The 22,437-nt window shown below is 37.1% G+C and overlaps 1 protein-coding gene across 3 annotated transcripts; it reads left to right on the top strand.

Annotated features, from left to right (window-relative positions):
* The first annotated feature begins 15,639 nt into the window (after positions 1 to 15,639).
* Positions 15,640 to 21,191, top strand: LOC112727648 (protein cornichon homolog 1). 3 transcript variants are annotated; one of them, XM_025777503.3, is made up of 4 exons: positions 15,640 to 16,006; positions 16,113 to 16,294; positions 18,398 to 18,520; positions 20,906 to 21,191. In XM_025777503.3, the coding sequence occupies exons 1-4, from the start codon at positions 15,929 to 15,931 to the stop codon at positions 20,970 to 20,972; spliced, it is 450 nt and encodes a 149-aa protein (XP_025633288.1). In that variant the 5' UTR covers positions 15,640 to 15,928; the 3' UTR covers positions 20,973 to 21,191. The 3 variants fall into 3 exon arrangements, with proteins under 3 accessions (XP_025633288.1, XP_025633289.1, XP_025633287.1); XM_025777504.3 differs by lacking the exon at positions 20,906 to 21,191 and adding an exon at positions 18,637 to 18,940 and having other exon boundaries at positions 15,651 to 16,006; XM_025777502.3 differs by lacking the exon at positions 20,906 to 21,191 and adding an exon at positions 18,626 to 18,940 and having other exon boundaries at positions 15,651 to 16,006.
* The last annotated feature ends 1,246 nt before the right edge of the window (positions 21,192 to 22,437 follow it).

The raw sequence follows: 22,437 nt of genomic DNA, 5'->3' as shown, positions 1-22,437 counted from the left end.
CAAATAAGCCTACCCTTTTATGTCACCCTTGTTAGCCACTTTGAGCTTTTTAACCCCCCTCTATTCCATAACCACATTACTAGCCTTAAGCAGAAAAATAAAATAAAAATCCCAAGTTGAATCCTTGGTTAGATTAAGATAGATATTGTGTATAATTTAAGTATGGGGAATTTTATGGGAACATGGGATGATAGAAAAAAAAGAGGAATTAAACTGAATAAGTTATTTGAAAATTTGGGAAGCATGCTCATGTGAAATCAAAATAATTAAATTACCATGTGCATTGAAAAAAAAATTAAGTAATTAAATAAGGGAATACAAAAAAAAAGAGAAGAAAAATAATATTACCCCAAATGCAAAATAAAAAGAATCAATGCACATGAGACAAAATTCAAAAATAAGTTTGATACATGAGCATGTAATACAAAAGTGGGAAAAATTTGGGTAGCTAGGTAAAGCATTTTAAATTATATAAAGTATGTATATGTTAGGTGAGATCTTAGACTAATCAAGGATTCACTTTGTTAGCTCACTTAGCCTTATATATATATCCTTACCTTTACCTCAGCCCCATTACAACCCTGAAAAGACCTCATGATGTTTGCATTGGTATACTAAATATTTGTTGATTGGTTAGATGAAGAACAAAGTTGAGAAAGCATGACTGGGGAAGAGTAGAGTGATTGACCCTAGACACTTGAGAATTAGAGTGATACACACTACTAGTAAGGGTTCAATGCTTGATTCTATATTCCCTGCTTTCATGAGCAATCTTCTTACAAGTTTACTTGTTTTTACTGTATGGTTTGAATTAGTGGAATTTAATTTATGTTTGTCTTGGAGAACTTATTTATTTTTAACCAAGTAGGTAGAAGCATTTCACATTTAGTTGCATTCATATAGATAGGATTGTATTTCATACATTTTACCATTCCTCTTCACTCCTTTATAGCTTCTCTTGAGCTTAGCATGAGGACATGCTAATGTTTAAGTGTGGGGAGGTTGATAAACCACTATTTTATGGTTTATCTTGTGCTCAATTGAGTAGATTTTTATCAACTCTTTACCCACTTATTCATACTATTCGCATGTTTTACGTTTTCCTTCCTGATTTTGTGCTATGATTGAAAACATGCTTCTTTGGCCTTATATTTGCTAATATTAATCCTCTCTTATTACCATTTGATGCCTTGCCATGTGTGTTAAGTGATTTCAGGGATTACAGGGAAGGAATGGCTTAGAGAATGGAAAGGAAGCATGCAAAAGTGGAAGGAATACAAGAAGTTGAGGAAATTGTTAAGCTGTCCAGCCTGACTCTTCGCACTCAAACAATCATAACTTGAGCTACAGAGATCCAAATGAGATGGTTCCAGTTGCGTTGGAAAGCTAACGTCCGGGACTTCGCAACGATATATAATTTGCCATAGCTTCCTTGAAGCCAGGTGATGCAAATGCGTGGATCACGCGGACGCGTGACCTGGCAGAAACGCAATCCACGCAAACGCGTGGACGACGCTTCCGTGTCACTTTCCCGTGACCTGTACGTATTAGAAATTGCTGGAGGCGATTTCTGGACTGTTTCTGACCCAGTTTTCGGCCCAGAAAGCACAGATTAGAGGTTATAAAGCGGGAGAATCCATTCATTCATAAAGAAGTCTTCCATTATTCACTTTTCATAATTTAGATGCAGTTTTTAGCGAGAGAGGTTCTCTCCTCTCTCTTAGGATTAGGATTAGGATTTATATTAGGATTTAGGATTTCAACTTCTTCTCAGGTTCAATATTCCTTTTATATTTTTATTTATTCTAAGGCTTTTATTCGTATCTGACTCATGTTACCAATTTGGCTTATGAACTCTTTATGTTTGGATTGATTTTCTTTTATTAATGCAATTAAGGTATTTCAGATTTATGATTCTTATTTAGCTTTTTATATTCTTGGCTTTAATTGATTAATTGGAGACTCTTGAGTTATCAAACTCATCGTGATTGATAATTGTTATTTTTGCTAATTGAATTGAATTCTGATAACTCTAGTCCTCTCTTAAGAATTGGCTAGGACTTGAAGATCAAACTAATTAGTCCACTTGACTTTTCTTTGCTTTAGTAAAGGTTAACTAAGTGGGATTAAAACTCAATTCTCATCACCATCGATAAGGATAACTAGGATAGGACTTCCAAATTTTCGTACCTTGCCAAGAGTTTTATTAGTTATTAATTTATTAATTCCTGCAATTTATTTCCCTTGTTCAAACCTTTTGAAACCCAAAAACACTGTTTTTCATAACCAATAATAATTCATACTTCCCTGCAATTCCTTGAGAAGACAACTCGAGGTTTGAATACTTCGGTTTATAAATTTTATTGGGTTTGTTACTTGTGACAACCAAAACTTTTGTACGAAAGGATTTTCTGTCGGTCTAGAAGCTATACTTACAACGCGATTATATTTGTGAATTTCTTTACGGATAGGAAATCCGATCATTCAGTGACCTTCCAAGCGAAAAGATTGGAGTTCTCCTGTAGGAGCTTTACGAGGTCTTCCTTCAAATCCGCCCTTATGTTAACTCCTATATTAGTGCTCTTCCACATTTCTTGTCCGATTTGGACTTTTTCTGTCCTTCCTTTGGGCTGTGGTCGGAGTTCTTCTCTTCCTCAGACTCCTCCGAATTTAATGGAATTGACCTCTTTGCCCTTACCTCGTAGGTTTAGGCTCTCATTGTAACATTTTCTTGCCAGCTTCTGATCTCCTCTAACGGTGGCAATTTCATCTTATGTAGGAAACTTCATGCAACAATGAGGAGTGGAGAGGACTGCTCCTAACTGATTTAGAGTTGTCCTACCAATCAGGGCATTATATATAGAAATTACATCGACGACAATGAAGTCGATATTTAAGGTTTTGGACTTCAATCCCTTTCCAAAAGTCTTGTATAGGGAGATGAAGCCCAATGGCTTAATAGGAGCATCTCCTAACCTGAAGAGAGTATCCGTATAGGCTTTTAACTCCTTTTCGTCTAACCCCAACTTATCAAATACCGGCTTAAATAGTATGTCAGCTGAGCTGCCTTGATCTATCAGGGTTCTATCAAAGTGAGCATTGGCAAAGATCATGGTGATTGCTACCGGGTCGTCGTGCCCAGGTACAATCCCCTTTCTGTCTTCTTTGGTGAAAGAGATTGTCGTAGGTCGGGTCCATCACTCCCGACTAGGTAGACTTCTTTTAGATGTCTCTTCCGAGACGACTTGGTTACTCCTCCCCCAGCAAAGCCTCCTGCTATCATGTGATTGTGTCACTCTGGGGTTTGTGGGGCTGACCTCTTCGGCCGGCCTCTTCATCGTCTCTCTTCCTTTTTCCGTGATTGTCCGACCTTTCTTTGAGATATCTATCCAACCGACCTTCCCTGGCCAGTTTTTCTATCACATTTTTTAGGTCATAACAATCATTTGTTGAGTGCCCATACAGCTTGTGGTACTCACAATACTCGTTACGGCTTCCTCCCTTTTTGTCTTTTATCAGGCGCGGAGGAGGGAGCTTCTCGGTGTGACAAATTTCCCTGTAGACGTCCACGAGAGAAACTCGTAACGGAGTATAGTTGTGGTACCTTCTAGGCTTCTCGGATCCGACTTCTTCTTTCCTCTTGGGCTCCCCCTATTTTTCCTTTAGCTGATGAGGGTGTCCAAGTTGCCAATTCGACTCTCGTAACTTGGCATTTTTTCTATGTTGATGTATTTTTTAGCTTACTCTTGTACATCATTTAAAGAAGTCAGATGTCTTTTTGAGATAGATTGGGAGAAAGGTCCTTTTCGGAGGCCATTGACTAGTCCCATTATCACCGCCTCAATGGGTAGGTCCTGGATTTCCAAACATGCCTTGTTGAATCTCTACATGTAGTCTCTTAGGGGTTCTCCGATCTCCTGTTTGACTCCGAGTAGGTTGGGTGCATGCTTCACCTTATCTTTTTTAATTGAAAATCAGGTAAGGAATTTGCACGCTAGGTCGTCGAAACTCGTAACCGACCTAGGAGGCAGGCTATCGAACCACTTCATGGCCGCTTTTGTCTAAGTTATCAGGAAAGCCTTGCAACGGGTAGCATCCGAAGCATCAGCCAAGTACATCCGGCTTTTGAATTGCTGAGGTGGTGGTTCAGGTCGGTTGTCCCATCATATAGGTTCATGTCGGGACTTTTAAAGTTTCTAGAAACTCTAGTTCGAATGATATCTTCTGTGAAATGATCTTCTCCTCCCAATGGGGTATCTTCGAGAACTGTTCAAGAATCCCTGTTTTGAAGGTTAAATTCCAGCTTTGAAGCTTCTCTTTTAGCTCTCTTCGCCATTTGATCTCTGGTGCACGAAATTGTGATCATCAACAATGGTGCCAAAGACTTGGAGCTCTCAAACATGAATCACACTTTGTCACAATTCTGCACAACTAACCAGCAAGTGCACTGGGTCGTCCAAGTAATAAACCTTACGTGAGTAAGGGTCGATCCCACGGATATTGTCGGCTTGAAGCAAGTTATGGTCATCTTGTAAATCTCAGTCAGGTGGATTCAAATGGTTATGGAGTTTAAGGTGATGAAAATAAACATAAAATAAAGATAGAGATACTTATGTAATTCATTGGTGGATTTCAGATAAGCGTATGAAGATACTTTGTTTCCCTTGAACCTCTGCTTTCCTATTGCCTTCTTCCAATCATTCATACTCCTTTCCATGGCAAGCTTTATGTTGGGCATCACCATTGTCAATGGCTACATCCCGTCCTCTCAGTGAAAATGGTCCTGATGCTCTGTCACAACATCGGCTAATCAGCTGTCGGTTCTCGATCATGTCGGAATAGGATCCATTGATCCTTTTGCGTCTGTCACACGCCCCACAATCGTGAGTTTGAAGCTCGTCACAGTCATCCCTTCCCAGATCCTACTCGGAATACCACAGACAAGGTTTAGACTTTCTGGATCTCAGGAATGGCTGCCATTAATTCTAGCCTATACCACGAAGGTTCCAATCTTAGATTAGAAACCCAAGAGATACGCATTCAAGCCATTGCTAGTAGAACAGAGGTGGTTGTCAGGCACATGTTCATAGGTGAGAATGATGATGAGTGTCACGGATCATCACATTCATCAAGTTGAAGAACGAATGAATATCTTGGAGAAGAAATAGACTTGAGTTGAATAGAAAAATAATAGTACTTTGTATTAATTCATGAAGAGCAGCAGAGCTCCACACCTTAATCTATGGTGTGTAGAAACTCCACCGTTGAGAATACATAAGAACAAGGTCTAGGCATGGCCGAATGGCCAGCCTTCAAACGTGTCTAAGATAGCATAAGGCTTATCAAAGATGAAAATACAATAGTATAAGGTCCTATTTATAGAGAACTAGTAGCCTAGGGTTTACAGAAATCAGTAATTAATGCAGAAATCTTCTTCCGGGCCCACTTGGTGTGTGCTTGGGCTGAGCATTGAAGCTTCCATGTGTAGAGACTTTTCTTGGAGTTAAACGCCAGCTTTTGTGCCAGTTTGGGCGTTTAACTCTAACTTTTGTGCCAGTTTTGGAGTTAAACGCCAAAATTCTTGAGCTGACTTGGAATGCCTGTTTGGGCCATCAAATCTTGGGCAAAGTGTGGACTATTATATATTGCTGGAAAGCCCAGGATGTCTACTTTTCAACGCAATTAAGAGCGCACCAATTGGGCTTTTGTAGCTCCAGAAAATCCACTTTGAGTGCAGGGAGGTCAGAATCCAACAGCATCTGCAGTCCTTTTTCAGCCTCTGAATCAGATTTTTGCCCAGGTCCCTCAATTTCAGCCAGAAAATACCTGAAATTATAGAAAAATACACAAACTCATAGTAAAGTCCAGAAAAGTGAATTTTAAATAAAAACTAATAAAAATATAATAAAAACTAATTAAAATATACAAAAAACATACTAAAAACAATGCCAAAAAGCATATAAATTATCCGCTCATCACAACACCAAACTTAAATTGTTGCTTGTCCCCAAGCAACTAAAAATCAAATAGGATAAAAAGAAGAGAATGTACACTGAATTCCAATAAACATCTATGAAGATCAGTATCAATTAGATGAGCGGGGCTTTTAGCTTTTTGCTTCTGAACAGTTTTGGCATCTCACTTTATCCCTTGAAGTTCAGAATGATTGGCATCTATAGGAACTCAGAATCCATATAGTGTTATTGATTCTCCTAGTTAAGTATGTTGATTCTTGAACACAGCTACTTTATGAGTCTTGGCCGTGGCCCTAAGCACTTTGTTTTCCAGTATTACCACCGGATACATAAATGCCAAAGACACATAACTGGGTGAACCTTTTCAGATTGTGACTCAGCTTTGCTAGAGTCCCCAATTAGAGATGTCCAGGGTTCTTAAGCACACTTTTCTTTTTGCTTTGGACCTCGACTTTAATCGCTCAGTCTCAAGTTTTCACTTGACACCTTCACGCCACAAGCACATGGTTAGGGGCAGCTTGGTTTAGCCGCTTAGGCCAGGATTTTATTCCTGTGGGCCCTCCTATCTACTGATGCTCAAAGCCTTGGATCCTTTTTATCACCCTTGCCTTTTGGTTTAAAGGGGTATTGGCTTTTTCTGCTTGCTTTTCTCTTTTCTCTTTTTTTTTTTTTGCAAGCTTTTCACTGCTTTTTCTTGCTTCAAGAATCAATTTTATGATTTTTCAGATCATCAGATAACATTTCTCCTTTTCCTTTCATTGTTTCAAGAGCCAACAATTTTAACATTCATAAACAATCAAATTCAAAAATATGCACTGTTCAAGCATTCATTCAGAAAAACAATAGTATTGCCACCACATCAAGATAATTAAACTGTTTTAAAATTTGAAATTCATGCACTTCTTTTTCTTTTTCAATTAAAAACATTTTTCATTTAAGAAAGGTGATGGATTCATTTTCATAGCTTTGAGGCATAGACACTTAGACACTAATGATCATGTAACAATGACACAAACATAAATAAACATAAAGCACAATTTTCGAAAAACAGAAAATAAAGAACAAGGAAATTAAAGAACGGGTCCACCTTAGTGATGGCAGCTTGTTCTTCCTCTTGAAGATCTTATGGAGTGCTTGAGCTCCTCAATGTCTCTTCCTTGCCTTTGTTTCTCCTCTCTCATGGTTCTTTGATCTTCTCTAATTTCATGGAGGGAGATGGAATGCTCTTGGTGCTCCACCCTTAGTTGTCCCATGTTGGAACTCAATTCTCCTAGGGAGGTGTTGATTTGCTCCCAATAGTTTTGTGGAGGAAAATGCATCCCTTGAGGCATCTCAGGGATTTCATGATGAGGAGTTTCCTCATGCTCTTGATGAGGTTCTCTTGTTTTCTCCATCCTTTTCTTAGTGATGGGTTTGTCCTCATCAATGAGAATGTCTTCCTCTATGTCAATTCCAACCGAATTGCAAAGGTGACAAATGAGATGAGGGAAGGCTAACCTTGCCAAAGGAGAGGACTTATCCACCACCTTACAGAGTTCTTGGGATATAACCTCATGAACTTCCACTTCCTCTCCAATCATGATGCTATGTATCATGATAGCCCGGTCTATAGTAACTTCAGATCGGTTGCTAGTAGGAATGATTGAGCGTTGGATGAACTCCAACCATCCCCTAGCCATGGGCTTGAGGTCATGCCTTCTTAGTTGAACCGGCTTCCCTCTTGAATCTCTCTTCCATTGAGCGCCCTCTTCACATATGTCCATGAGGACTTGGTCCAACCTTTGATCAAAGTTGACCCTTCTAGTGTAGGGGTGTGTATCTCCTTGCATCATGGGCAAGTTGAATGCCAACCTTACATTTTTCGGACTAAAATCTAAGTATTTCCCTCGGACCATTGTAAGCCAATTCTTAGGGTCCGGGTTCACACTTTGATCATGGTTCTTGGTGATCCATGCATTGGCATAGAACTCTTGAACCATTAAGATTCCGACTTGTTGAATGGGGTTGGTGAGAACTTCCCAACCTCTTCTTCGGATCTCATGTCGGATCTCTGGATATTCGCCCTTTTTGAGCTTAAAAGGGACCTTGGGGATCACCTTCTTCTTGGCCACAACTTCATAGAAGTGGTCTTGATGCACCCTTGAGAGGAATCTCTCCATCTCCTATGACTCGGAGGTGGAAGCTTTTGCCTTCCCTTTCCTCTTTCTAGAGGTTTCTCCGGCCTTTGGTGCCATAAATGGTTATGGAAAAACAAAAAGCTTTAGCTTTTACCACATCAAACTTAGAAGGTTGCTCGTCCTCGAGCAAAAGAAGAAAGAAGAGAGTAGAAGAAGAAGAAATAGAGGAGATGGAGTGGGCTTTGTGTTTCGGCCAAGGGGGAGAAGTGGTGTTTAGGTTGTGTGAAAATGAAGGAGTGAAGATGGGTTTATATAGGAGTGAGAGGGGTGTGTATGGTTCGGCCATTAAGGGTGGGTTTGGGAGGAAAAGTGGTTTGAATTTGAATGGTGAGGTAGGTGGGGTTTTATGAAGGATGGATGTGAGTAGTGAAGAGAATGGTGGGATTTGATAGGTGAGGGGTTTTGGGGGAAGAGGTATTGAGGTGATTGGTGAATGGGTGAAGAAGAGAGAGAGAGGTGGGGTAGGTGGGGATCCTGTGGGGTCCACAGATCCTGAGGTGTCAAGGATTTCTCATCTCTGCATCATGTGGCGTGTAAAATGCCCCTTGCTGCCAATCCTGGCGTTAAACGCCAGGCTGCTACCCATTTCTGGCGTTTAACGCCAGCTTCTTGCCCATTCCTGGTGTTAAACGCCAGTCTGGTGCCCTTTTCTGGCGTTAAACGCTCAGAATGGTGCCAGACTGGGCGTTTAACGCCCATTCTGCTACCTTTACTGGCGTTTAAACGCCAGTAACTATCTCCTCCAGGGTGTTCTATTTTTCATTCTATTTTTCACTTTGTTTTTGCTTTTTCAATTGTTTTTGTGACTTCACATGATCATCAACCTACAGAAAACATAAAATAACAATAGAAAATAGAAATTTAACATAGATAAGTAAAAATTGGGTTGCCTCCCAACAAGCGCTTCTTTAATGTCAATAGCTTGACAGTGGCTCTCATGGGGCCTCACAGATGTTCAGAGCAATGTTGGAACCTCCCAACACCAAACTTAGAGTTTGAATGTGGGGGTTCAACACCAAACTTAAAGTTTGGTTGTGGCCTCCCAACACCAAACTTAGAGTTTGACTGTGGGGGCTCTGTTTGACTCTGTATTGAGAGAAGCTCTTCATGCTTCCTCTCCATGGTGACAGAGAGATATCCTTGAGCTTTAAACACAAGGGAGTCTCCATTCACTTGAATGATCAATTCTCCTCTGTCAACATCAATCACAGCTTTTGCTGTGGCTAGGAAGGGTCTGCCAAGGATGATGGATTCATCCATACACTTCCCAGTTTCTAGGACTATAAAATCAACAGGGATGTAATGGTCTTCAACCTTTACCAAGACATCCTCTACAAGTCCACAAGCCTGTTTCTTTGAATTGTCTGCCATCTCTAGTGAGATTCTTGCAGCTTGTACCTCAATGATCCATAGCTTCTCCATTACAGAGAGAGGCATAAGGTTTATGCTTAACCCTAGGTCACACAGAGCCTTCTCAAAGGTCATGGTGCCTATGGTACAAGGGATTGAGAACTTTCTAGGGTCCTGTCTCTTTTGAGGTAATCTCTGCCTAGTCAAGTCATCCAGTTCTTTGATGAGTAATGGAGGTTCATTCTCCCAAGTCTCATTACCAAATAACTTGGCATTTAGCTTCATGATTGCTCCAAGGTACTTAGCAACTTGCTCTTCAGTAACATCTTCATCCTCTTGAGAGGAAGAATACTCATCAGAGCTCATGAATGGCAGAAGTAAATTCAATGGAATCTCTATAGTCTCAGTGTGAGCCTCAGATTCCCATGGTTCCTCATTAGGGAACTCCTTGGAGGCCAGTGAGCGTCCATTGAGGTCTTCCTCAGTGGAGATTACTGCCTCTTCCTCCTCTCCAGGTTCGGCCATGTGAGACGTGTTTATGACCTTGCACTCTCTCTTTGGATTTTCTTCTGTATTGCTTGGGAGAGTACTGGGAGGGAGCTCAGTAATTTTCTTACTCATCTGACCCACTTGTGCCTCCAAATTTCTAATGGAAGACCTTGTTTCAGTCATGAAACTTTGAGTGATTTTGATTAGATCAGAGACAATGGTTGCTAAGTAAGAGTGGCTTTGCTTAGAATTCTCTGTCTGTTGCTGAGAAGATAATGGAAAAGGCTTGCTATTGCTAAACCTATTTCTTCCACCATTGTTGTTGTTGAAACCTTGTTGAGGTCTCTGTTGATCCTTCCATGAGAGATTTGGGTGATTTCTCCATGAAGGATTATAGGTGTTTCCATAGGATTCTTCCATGTAATTCACCTCTTCCATTGCTGGGTTCTCAGGATCATAAGCTTCTTTTTCAGAGGAAGCTTCCTTAGTACTGCCTGTTGCTGCTTGCATTTCAGACAGACTCTGAGAAATCATATTGACTTGTTGGGTCAATATTTTATTCTGAGCCAATATGGCATTCAGAGTATCAATCTCAAGAACTCCCTTCTTCTGAGTTGTCCCATTATTCACAGGATTCCTTTCAGAGGTGTACATGAATTGGTTATTTGCAACCATTTCAATGAGTTCTTGAGCTTCTGCAGGCGTCTTCTTCAGATGAAGAGATCCTCCAGTAGAGCTATCCAATGACATCTTGGATAGTTCAGATAGACCATCATAGAAAATACCTATGATGCTCCATTCTGAAAGCATGTCAGAAGGGCACCTTCTGATCAATTGCTTGTATCTTTCCCAAGCTTCATAGAGGGATTCACCTTATTTCTGTCTAAAGGTTTGGACTTCCACTCTAAGCTTACTTAATTTTTGAGGTGGAAAGAACTTTGCCAAGAAGGCATTGACTAGCTTTTCCCAAGAGTTCAGGCTTTCCTTAGGTTGTGAATCCAACCATGTCCTAGCTCTGTCTCTTACAACAAAAGAAAAAAGCATAAGTCTGTAGACTTCAGGGTCAACCCCATTGATCTTGACAGTGTCACAGATTTGCAAGAATTCAGCCAAGAACTGATGAGGATCTTCCAATGGAAGTCCATGAAACTTACAATTCTGTTGCATTAGAGAAACTAATTGAGGCTTAAAGCTCAAAGTTGTTTGCTCCAATGGCAGGGATAGAGATGCTTCTCCCATAGAAATCAGGAGTAGGTGCAGTAAAGTCACCAAGCACCTTCCTTGCATTGTTGGCATTGTTGTTTTCGGCTTCCATGGTTTCTTCTTCCTTGAAAAGCTCTGTTAGGTCCTCTAAAGAGATTTTTTCTTTAGCTTTTCTTAGCTTTCTCTTCAAGGTCCTTTCAGGTTCAGGATCAGCTTGAACAAGTATGCCTTTATCTTTGTTCCTGCTCATATGAAAGAGAAGAGAACAAGAAATAAGAGAATCCTCTATGTCACAGTATAGAGATTCTTTGAGGTGTCAGAGGAAAAGAAGAATAGAAGGAGGAGGTAGATAGAAGAGAATTCGAACATATAAAGAAGGATAGAGTTCGAATTATACCTTGAGGAGGAGTGTTAGTCCCTTAAATAGAAGGATGTGAGAAGAGGAGAAGAATTTTCGAAAATAAATTAAAAAAATTTTGAAAATTTGATTGAGATTTTCAAAAATTAAGTTTGGGAAAGAAATTAAGTGATTTTGAAAAAGATTTTGAATTTAGAAATAAAAAAGATATGATTGAAAATTAATTTTGAAAAAGATGTAATTGAAAAAATATGATTGAAAAGATATGATTGAGAATCAAATTAAAAAAAGAGAAAGTTTTAAAATTAAAGTTGATTACTTGACTAACAAGAAATTAAAAGATATGATTCTAAAATTTAAAGTTTGATCCTTTCTTAATAGGCTAGTAACAACTTGAAAATTTTGAAGTAAATCTTGAATTGAAGCAAGGATTTTTGAAAATAGTAAAAATAAATATAAAATGGAAAGAAATTGATTTTGAAAGAGATATGATTGAAAAGATATGATTTGAAAAAGATTTGATTTTGAAAAATTATGAAAACTTGAAAAAAATGTGAATTAAAAACAAAATCTTCCCTCTAGTGTCATCCTGGCGTTAAACGCCCAGAATGGTCCCCATTCTGGCGTTTAACGCCCAAATCTCTACCTTTTTGGGCGTTAAACGCCCAGCCAGGTACCCTGACTGGCGTTTAAACGCCAGTTTTCCTTCTTCATTGGGTGTTTTGAACGCCCAGTTTTTTTTGTTTGATTCCTCTGCTGACTGTTCTGAATCTTCAATTCTCTGTGTTATTGACTTGAAAAGACATAGTTTTAAAAATATTTTTGAATTTTTTATGATGGGAATCAATAAAAATGCAACTAAGATCAAATAAACAATGCATGCAAGACACCAAACTTAAAAGTTTGTATACTAAGGACTATAACAGTGTAAAAATGCATGTAAGAAACAACAAAAAATACAAAACAAGAGAATTTGAAGATCAAAGTAATGAAATCATCAAGAACAACTTGAAGATCAATGAAGAACAATATGTATAAATTTTCGAAAATTAGAAGGATAAAGACATGCAATTGACACCAAACTTAAAATTAGACAATAGACTCAAACAAGAAACATAAAATATTTTTGGTTTTATGATTTTAAAATTTTTTTTTGAAAATTATATAGAAAAGAAAATAAAGAGAATCAAAACTTTTAATAAGAATTCCAGAAATCATGCAATGTTAGTCTAAAGCTTCAGTCTAAAAAGGATTAGACATGTTTGGCCAAGCTTCAGCAGGACATTACAATCAATAGCTGAATTGATGAGAATCAATCAGCTTTTGTGATGGTGGGAACATCACCTTGAAACTCTAGAATTCATTCTTAAAAATTCTGAAAAAAAAGATACCTAATCTAAGCAACAAGATGCACCGTCAGTTGTCCAAACTCGAACAATCCCCGGCAACGGCACCAAAAACTTGGTGCACGAAATTGTGATAATCAACAATGGCGCCAAAGACTTGGAGCTCTCAAACGTGAATCACACTTTGTCACAATTCCGCACAACTAACCAGCAAGTGCACTGGGTCGTCCAAGTAATAAACCTTACGTGAGTAAGGGTCGATCCCACGGAGATTGTCGGCTTGAAGCAAGCTATGGTCATCTTGTAAATCTCAGTCAGGCGGATTCAAATGGTTATGGAGTTTAAGGTGATGAAAATAAACATAAAATAAAGATAGAGATACTTATGTAATTCATTGGTGGATTTCAGATAAGCGTATGAAGATGCTTTGTTCCCCTTGAACCTCTGCTTTCCTATTGCCTTCTTCCAATCATTCATACTCCTTTCCATGGCAAGCTTTATGTTGGGCATCACCGTTGTCAATGGCTACATCCCGTCCTCTCAGTGAAAATGGTCCTGATGCTCTGTCACAACATCGGCTAATCAGCTGTCGGTTCTCGATCATGTCGGAATAGGATCCATTGATCCTTTTGCGTCTGTCACACGCCCCACAATCGCGAGTTTGAAGCTCGTCACAGTCATCCCTTACCAGATCCTACTCGGAATACCACAGACAAGGTTTAGACTTTCCGAATCTCAGGAATGGCTGCCATTAATTCTAGCCTATACCACGAAGGTTCCAATCTTAGATTAGAAACCCAAGAGATACGCATTCAAGCCATTGCTAGTAGAACAGAGGTGGTTGTCAGGCACATGTTCATAGGTGAGAATGATGATGAGTGTCACGGATCATCACATTCATCAGGTTGAAGAACGAATGAATATCTTGGAGAAGAAATAGACTTGAGTTGAATAGAAAAACAATAATACTTTGTATTAATTCATGAAGAACAGTAGAGCTCCACACCTTAATCTATGGTGTGTAGAAACTCCACCGTTGAGAATACATAAGAACAAGGTCTAGGCATGGCCGAATGGCCAGCCTTCAAACGTGTCTAAGATAGCATAAGACTTATCAAAGATGAAAATACAATAGTATAAGGTCCTATTTATAGAGAACTAGTAGCCTAGGGTTTACAGAAATCAGTAATTAATGCAGAAATCTTCTTCCGGGCCCACTTGGTGTGTGCTTGGGCTGAGCATTGAAGCTTCCATGTGTAGAGACTTTTCTTGGAGTTAAACGCCAGCTTTTGTGCCAGTTTGGGCGTTTAACTCCAACTTTTGTGCCAGTTTTGGAGTTAAACACCAGAATTCTTGAGCTGACTTGGATTGCCTGTTTGGGCCATCAAATCTTAGGCAAAGTATGGACTATTATATATTGCTGAAAAGCCCAGAATGTCTACTTTTCAACGCAATTAAGAGCGCGCCAATTGGGCTTTTGTAGCTCTAGAAAATCCACTTTGAGTGCAGGGAGGTCAGAATCCAACAGCATCTGCAGTCCTTTTTCAGCCTCTGAATCAGATTTTTGCTCAGGTCCCTCAATTTCAGCCAGAAAATACCTGAAATTATAGAAAAACACACAAACTCATAGTAAAGTCCAGAAAAGTGAATTTTAAATAAAAACTAATAAAAATATAATAAAAACTAATTAAAATATACTAAAAACATACTAAAAACAATGCCAAAAAGCGTATAAATTATCCGCTCATCAATCTCCTTCCTCAAGCTTCTCTCTGCTTCTCGCTATCGCTCTAATTCCTGCTCCAGTTGTTCAAGTCGACCATGGTGTCCATACAGCAATCCCATGAGGTCGGCGCTATGAGGTTGTTCTTCCCCTTCAGGGAGACGAACCTCGGATGGGACTCTCCTTTGGTGTTAGTCATCGGAAGGGCCTTCACCATGTGGTTCCTCCATTCTTGGGGGAGGCATCACTAGAGTTTGGTCGTTGTTGACCCTATCTTGGTATTCTTGTTCTGATTCAGACGCTATACGTCCGTTTTTATACTGATCGTCCGCCATGGAGTGTTAGATCCTAGGTCTCTGGCAACGGTGTCAATGTTCCGAGGGTTACCTGAAACTGGATTTCCTTTGGGCTTGTGTGTGATGCCCAAATACTCAAGGGAGTGGTCTCCAACTTGTCCTACATCAAAGAGCCGCCGTCCGAGTTATGTGTTTGAAAAGGTGGGGGTGGTACTTGCAAGACACTCTAAAACCTAAGCCAGCAAAGGATTAAGCAGGTTTTTGATATATTGAAACTTAAAGGTACCTGAGGGTATCAGGGTATTTATAAGTGATGAACTAATAACCACCGTTGGAGTAGTTCCACTTCTGGTGGTGGATATCTGTCTCTTTATCTTAAGGCTGTTAAGATCTCCCTTCTAGAAGTAGGTGAAAAATTTAGGGAGGCAGTTACTTACGTGGGTAAGTTATAAGTTGCCCATTTTCATCTATTCCAACCTCCTCAAAGAGGTCGGGTATACGGTAGAGACTACTCTCTCAGTAGGGCCTTTTCAGCTTTATTAGGTCTGACTTATGTTTTGAATTAGGGTATAAACAGATATTTTTAATAGAAATTGAAGTCTGCTTTATTAATTTCGATTCGTGGAAGTACGCTTAGTCCTTCGTCCAAATGATTAGAGACTGAAACGTACATTTATTCAAAAAAAAAAAAAAAGGGAAAGAAAACAACGATTGACCTTCTTGGTATCATTTAGGAATACAATTTGTGACACGAAAGTGAGTGAACTCGTGCGTAATTAAGCGAGTCGTCTTCACTTGCCTTTACCAACGCCAAATTCCATACTTCGATTCAAAATTTTACACCCTCGCAGCTCGCACCTTTCCCCCTTTCTGCTTCACCAACGTCAACTGCACTATCTCCCTAAACCCCTCACTTTCCCCACTCCCAATCCCAATCCCAATCTCAATCTCAATCCCATTGCCACTTCTCTCCGCTAAAATAAATTATTATTATAATAATAATAACAATAAATGGGTGGGAAACTCTTCTTTTGGCTCGTCATTTGTTTCCCTTCCAGCATTGCCCTTCTCGCCACAACTTTCTACCAGGTATTCTTCTTTCTTCTTTTAAAAAGGAAGCATTTCAAGTTCATGCATGATCTCCATTTTGCCACGTTAAGAATTTGTCATCCATTTCATTTTTTGTGTAATAAAGGTTTTGATCCTATCTGACTTGGAAGCTGACTATATAAACCCGTTCGACGCGGCGTCTCGGATTAACTACTTCATTCTTCCTGAGTACATAGGACAGGGAGCTCTCTGCGTACTGTGCCTCGTCACTGGACACTGGTTCATGTTCTTGCTCTCTCTTCCAGTTACTTGCTATCACATCATGCGGTTAGTATTCAATACTATATGAATTTGGACACAGTATGTTGAATTTTGCCATTTTATTTACTATTTTACTGTGTGATTGATGTATTTTGCTGCATTTGCTAGTACTATTTCCTAGGGGAGTAATGTCAGGAACCAACATTTTTTCGACGAACAGTGCCAAACTTTTAAAAGTTCTTTTGTTTATCTTGAATTTTAAAACTTAAATCATAAACCTTTAACCCTAAATCTTAAGTTATAAACCTAAACCCTAAAATTGGCTAATGTTGTCTAACTAAAAGTTGATTCCCTATGCTTTCTCTTCCTGGACTTATAATTGTGCTATTGTGCATGGGCATGGGGGAAGTATTTTATTTTTGCTTAAAATTTAGGGTTTTAGTTAGATTTGTTTTCGTGTTTGTTAGGAAGGTATGAGGTAGAATGACAAATAAAATATAGGAGATGCAGTTGGACCATTGAGATTGGGAAGTTAGCTAACCGTTTCATAAGACGAGTAGAAAACTTTTTATGTTAGGGTTTGGGAGGGCGGAGGAGGGGAAGGATGCAAAAATTGTACCATTTTTACGAGAAACATAGAATGATTGGGGCCTTGGGGTGTGTCCAGATTTTTACTTTTTCCGGAATGGTTCTGTTAGGTCACATGTTAGTGAGTCAATTTAGCATTTAGTATGAGCAATGATACATAGGTACATAGTTAGAACAAGGTTGTTAGAAATTTGGAGAGGAAATGTTGGATGGAATCATGGGGACAGATGATTTGACCTACATACACACCAAAGAGTCAACTGAATTGTGATGTATAATTCTGGAAAAAATAAATTTTGTCAAGATTTCTCATTATCTAGCATATTTTCTTACTACTTATGTTTGGTTACTGAATGAGGAAATTATTGAGATGGTTCTATATTTCATTCAATAGTTTCTGTTTGTTGATTCCTTAACATATTCGCTGATCGGAAATACGGTAACAATACCTTAGAGAATGCAGCAAACTTATAGATTTCTTGTTTATTTATTGGAGAGAAGAACCTATTATTAGCTTTGCCAAATGGAAGTGGACAATGTGTAATATAATTTTGACATTGTAAATTTTGCATTATATTTATATGCCTTGTAAATCTTTCTACTATCTTGATCTTTTCACATTTGAAGGACTAAGTTGAAACAAATTTGTTTTGGGGGAATCTAAGATTTTGGATTTTAACTCTTTTCCCTCTACATAATTGCATGCACGAATATATCTTGCTTTGTGAATCAAGATATAGAATTCTTTTAACGCATGGATAGAATGATTGTTTTGCATTCAATTTTAGTATCTTTTTACAAATTTTAGTATTTTATCCTATGTTGTTGTCCATATGCTGGTTCTTTTTTCCTCTATCTTTAATTCATATTTTACAGAAAGTCCTCAAAAGGGGGGAAAAAGGGTATTGGGAATTTTTTCATTTGCAATGCAACTTTTTGCCTCAACTTCATTTTCCAGATTCACAATCAAATTATATAAAAGCATTGTGAACTCTCTCGATAATTGGAAGATATTCAAGTTGTTAGTTATTAAGCAACTTCTCCCTGATATTGATATGCATTGAATATTATCTTTCTGCTTCTGTATGCACTGGTCAGCTTCTCTTTCTTACTGTCAGTATCTGGTGGTTTTGATTGAAACTATATTCTCAGACAATTTTTAGTCCCTTTGTCTCAAAAAGTGATGGATGTTTCATGCAACAAATTGGATGGAATGTATTAATCGCTCTCTTCGGCTAATGGCTATATTGAGTTTTATTAATTTGTTTGGCATTTAGTTAACTAGATATGCACCTAAGCTATTAATTTGTTAATATTATATACTGGTTATGTAAATGAAATAAGTTATGGTGCTCTTACTTTTTCAACCTCGTTTACTGCTTATTGAGAGCTAGTTTAGTTTAAAACTTTTCCATTTTGTGTATCTATATTCACCATTTGATATAAAAATTGAGAGGAAAACTGCAAACAAAGAAGAGAAACTGAGTTAATGATGTTTTCCCCGTATTAATGGTTTTGTACTTCTAAGTTGGTTTTATCTTATACATTGTGTGTTCTTCTATTACGACCACTCTCTTTCAGATATGTGAAACGGGAGCACCTTATTGATGTTACTGAAGTGTTTAGAGGACTTAATGCTGAGAGGAAATTTCGGCTAGCCAAACTTGTCATGTACTTAATACTCCTCATTGTAGTCATATTCAGGTTTGTCATTTCCTTAACATATACTTATCCACTAGCTATGGTTGTACAGTCTTACTGCTTATCTTTGTAAATCTATTTCTTTTTCTGATTATGGGTTTCCATTAGGATTCTGGCAGCAGGAAGTTCAATATTTTACCACAATTCCAAGTTTGAAGAATTAGACATTCGGTTGAATACTCTAGGATACTAGTATAATTCTGTAGTCCTCTCAACACAGATAGTGTGCACTGTTGTATATTAGATTGGTCTATCTCATTAGGAAATAATTATCTTATTTGGTTTTAGTGACTATTAGAGCCATGTATCTAAAGTTTCTTTACTACTTCCTCTGATATTGCTTTATATCTTCCCTAGTTGTCATGTTCTGAATTGTTGATGTAAAATTATGTGAAATTCTAATAAATTTCCTTGATTTGCAATTGTCCTTCTGCCATGTAAGCATGCATGTGTAAGCATACGTTACATGATTTTAATGAAGAGTTAAAAATAGTTTTCCCACAAAGTTTGAAAAGATAACAAATGTGCATATTGCAAATTAAAAGATTTTTCATTAATAAATTTGTTTTTGCAATGTGCAAGTTGCCATAGTTCTCATCCTCTGTAATCTATTTACTAGATTAAGGGCCTGTTTGTTTGAGTTTTAAAAAACACTGCTTAAAGCAGCAACAAAAATTTGAAAGAAGCAGCTGCTATGCTACATCATAGAAACACTAATTTCTTAAGCTTTAAGCAAACACAAGTACAGAACAGATCCTAAATAGAAAAGCAGCACTTCAATTCATGGGAATTATCTCCCATGTTTCATGCATTATGTGACAAGTGTTCCATGTTTTTCTGTCATTCAACTATGCACTTTCTCATGTTTTATCTCATAAAACATCCTTTTCCCTAAAATTGTGGAACCATTCTGCTTTACATTTTTCCTTTTATTCATCCCCCCCCCCCCACCCCTCCTTTTGTTTTCTTTTTTTTTGGTTATCCTTTATGAAGAATCAACCAATTGCCCTGTTAGTTAGAAATCTAAGCTGTATTTTCTTTAAATGAAATGTCGATTTACTCTGGATTAAGAGATGAACTTGTTAGTTAGAGTTAGGGTAAGCAGTTCTTACACTCCGTCACTTTTTAAGATTTATCGCATAACCGAAATCTTGTGAAAATTTAGCACTCTGCCCTACAGTTTTACTTTACTAATAGTTACGTGCAAATACTGTTTTAGAATATTCCTACCCAACCAAAGTGAACCACAAATTATGTATCATAATACAAAGATACATTAGGAGTGTGTTTGGATGGTGTAATTTTATTGGGTGTTATAAGTTTTGCATGATTTTCAATTGCCTTGATGTGAAATTTCTTGTTTATGAGGTTTTCTCTTAGAAGGATGTTGAATTCTGCCTCTTTAGAAGGAAAGCTAAATTATATGTCTTCTCTCTGACTTCCATATTTTTGTCTCTCTCTCTCTCTGTTCATGTGCTTGTCCATTTCATTGGCATGTCAAGTGTCCATATCGGTGTCTGTGTTTCTTAGAAACTTGCAAATTATGTTCCCAAATCCCAACACCAATCCTGAGATGCTCTTGCATATCAAAAAAAAAAAAAAAAATAGTGTGGTCTCTCTCACCTGATCATTAATTATCTTCTAGAGTATCTAGAGTGCAAAGAGGCACCTTGAAGCTTGCAATCAATATTTTCTTAGACAAAATTAGGTACTCAAACTGTGGATCTGGATGCATGCATTTATATATTAAAATAGGATCCTTGAATTCCCGTTCCTCGACTAATGAACACGACAATTTTGCTTTCATGTGTTTCCTTGTTCCTTCTTGTACTTTTGTTTACAAGAGTGCTGATATAGTGGAAAGGGAGTACTGCATTATCTAATGATCATATCAAGAATATAATTTTGATAAAAGAATCCTACTTTTATATCATGAACTTTAAGGGTGTGATTACTAGTTGGAATCTTGGAGGGAAGGAATGACTTGATGATTAAAGTGGAGTCTATTTTATTTCTCAAGAACCCTTCCCTTAAATTTTCTGCATGAATCTTGTGTTTGTCCTAGTATGTACTTCATTAACATTAGTTGACTTCAACTCTTGGCATATTAATTTGTTAAATGAAAGTGTGTTCTTTTGGTAGAAATATTTGAAGAAGTTTGAGTAAATGGGGATTAAACCATATCTTTAACTTTCCTTCTTAATGTTCTAATTTGAATAGTTTCCTCCCACTAATCTCTTATGATGACTTTTAACATTCCCTTTAAATGGGAAATGAAATGGATGTTCTTTATTCTGGTGTCTGAAATACTCTGCCATTAATTAGTCTTGTAAAAAGCATAATCCTTCGTGTTTAGCTATTTCTGAATCCTACCAACTCTGTTTGCAGGCTTACATTAATCGGTATCTACTATTTAGGCATTGAAACCGATGATGAACCGGGAAGCTTCTGGTAACATTGAACTTGTGCAATATGGCAACAACAAAATGTTAGGGGAGTGCCCATTATTTGTTGTGGGATTTTGTGATTTTTGGTCAAAAGATCTTGTACCATTAGGTTTAGAACACAGTAATTCATCTGCTCAAAGAAATAGAAATCTTGATCATTATTTGAAGATTGGATTCTTGTGTATCCTCATCTTTTGATATGTATGAAGCATTTTCCACTTGAAGTAGCTAGTCCGCTGAATTCGATGGGTAACATTTAACAATGATTGAGAGATTACTGGAACCAACCGTGCTAAATCTATTCTAAAATTATCCACCAAAATCACTTATTAGTACAAAATATATATTAAAATATAAAATGCACATTAAAAATAAAATTAAATAATATATATATTTATATATAAATATATGATAGCTAATTTTGATGACAATTTTAATGTACACTATTTTTGTAATGAAACTGGTGAATTAAAGGTTACATGAAAAGCCAATGGAATTTGAATCTTTGAAATAAATATACATTATATTTATTATTAATTATGATTATGACAATTATATTATTTTATGACCATTATTAAAATATAATTATATAAAAAAATTATTTTTTGGATTTTTATTGGGAGTTTGACTAAAATTTGAAAACAAAATTTTCTTATTTCAATACTTTGTCAGAATAATTATTTTAAAATTATAAAATTTCATAACAAAAATTAGATTTTTATAATTATAATTCATTGAACAAAAAATAGTTAAGTATCATTACATTTTTATACTTATAATACATAATGGTTATGGTTAACAATAGCGTCAATGATAACATTCGAAGAGTCCATGAGTTCATACGAACACATACAGGTTGTTATTTTTAGGATAACTTACATAAATATATAATTACCGGTCAAAATGATCTAATTATAATATTTTTAAAATATTTAATTCTGCACTTATTTTATATAAACTGCTAAAGGGTATAGAAATTTCAAAATTTATACATAAACCGTTACAGGATATAAAGGATTATATGAAAATTGACTAAAGTTAAAAACCGCTAAATATAGTAGCAGTTCATGAAAAACCACTGTCAACACATAAACTGTGATAAATTATAACAATTTAAAAAAATATTTAAATTTTGTGTCCAGGTCTACTAAGTGTATATATAAATTAGATAAATAATTTTAAATATTAAAATTTAAATATTAAAGAACTATTTAAATTTTAAAAATGTAATGTCTTGATATGAGCAAGGTTTATGACCAAGTTCAATAGTGCTTTGTCTAAGAGATCATGGAAAAATTGCGGTTCAACAATAAATGACAATAAATGGATTGGATGGATTAAGGAATGCATCACCACAGTGTCATATCTTGTTATTGTGGATGAGCAACTATATAGTTTTTTTAAACTATTTAGGGATTGAGACAAGGCAACCTCCTTTTTTCTAATCTTTTTATACTTTGTACAGATGAATTT

This window comes from Arachis hypogaea, chromosome 12 (genome assembly GCF_003086295.3).
Source record: "Arachis hypogaea cultivar Tifrunner chromosome 12, arahy.Tifrunner.gnm2.J5K5, whole genome shotgun sequence".
Classification (NCBI taxonomy): domain Eukaryota; kingdom Viridiplantae; phylum Streptophyta; class Magnoliopsida; order Fabales; family Fabaceae; genus Arachis; species Arachis hypogaea.
Note: the sequence above shows the minus strand (reverse complement) of the source record. Positions and strands in the feature narration are given on the sequence as shown.

Coding starts and splice junctions, on each gene's coding strand:
- LOC112727648 (XM_025777502.3), top strand. CDS start 15,929: ATGGGTGGGAAACTCTTCTTTTGGCTCGTCATTTGTTTCCCTTCCAGC. Junction 16,007..16,112: donor TCGCCACAACTTTCTACCAG/GTATTCTTCTTT, acceptor TGTGTAATAAAG/GTTTTGATCCTATCTGACTT. Junction 16,295..18,397: donor ACTTGCTATCACATCATGCG/GTTAGTATTCAA, acceptor ACTCTCTTTCAG/ATATGTGAAACGGGAGCACC.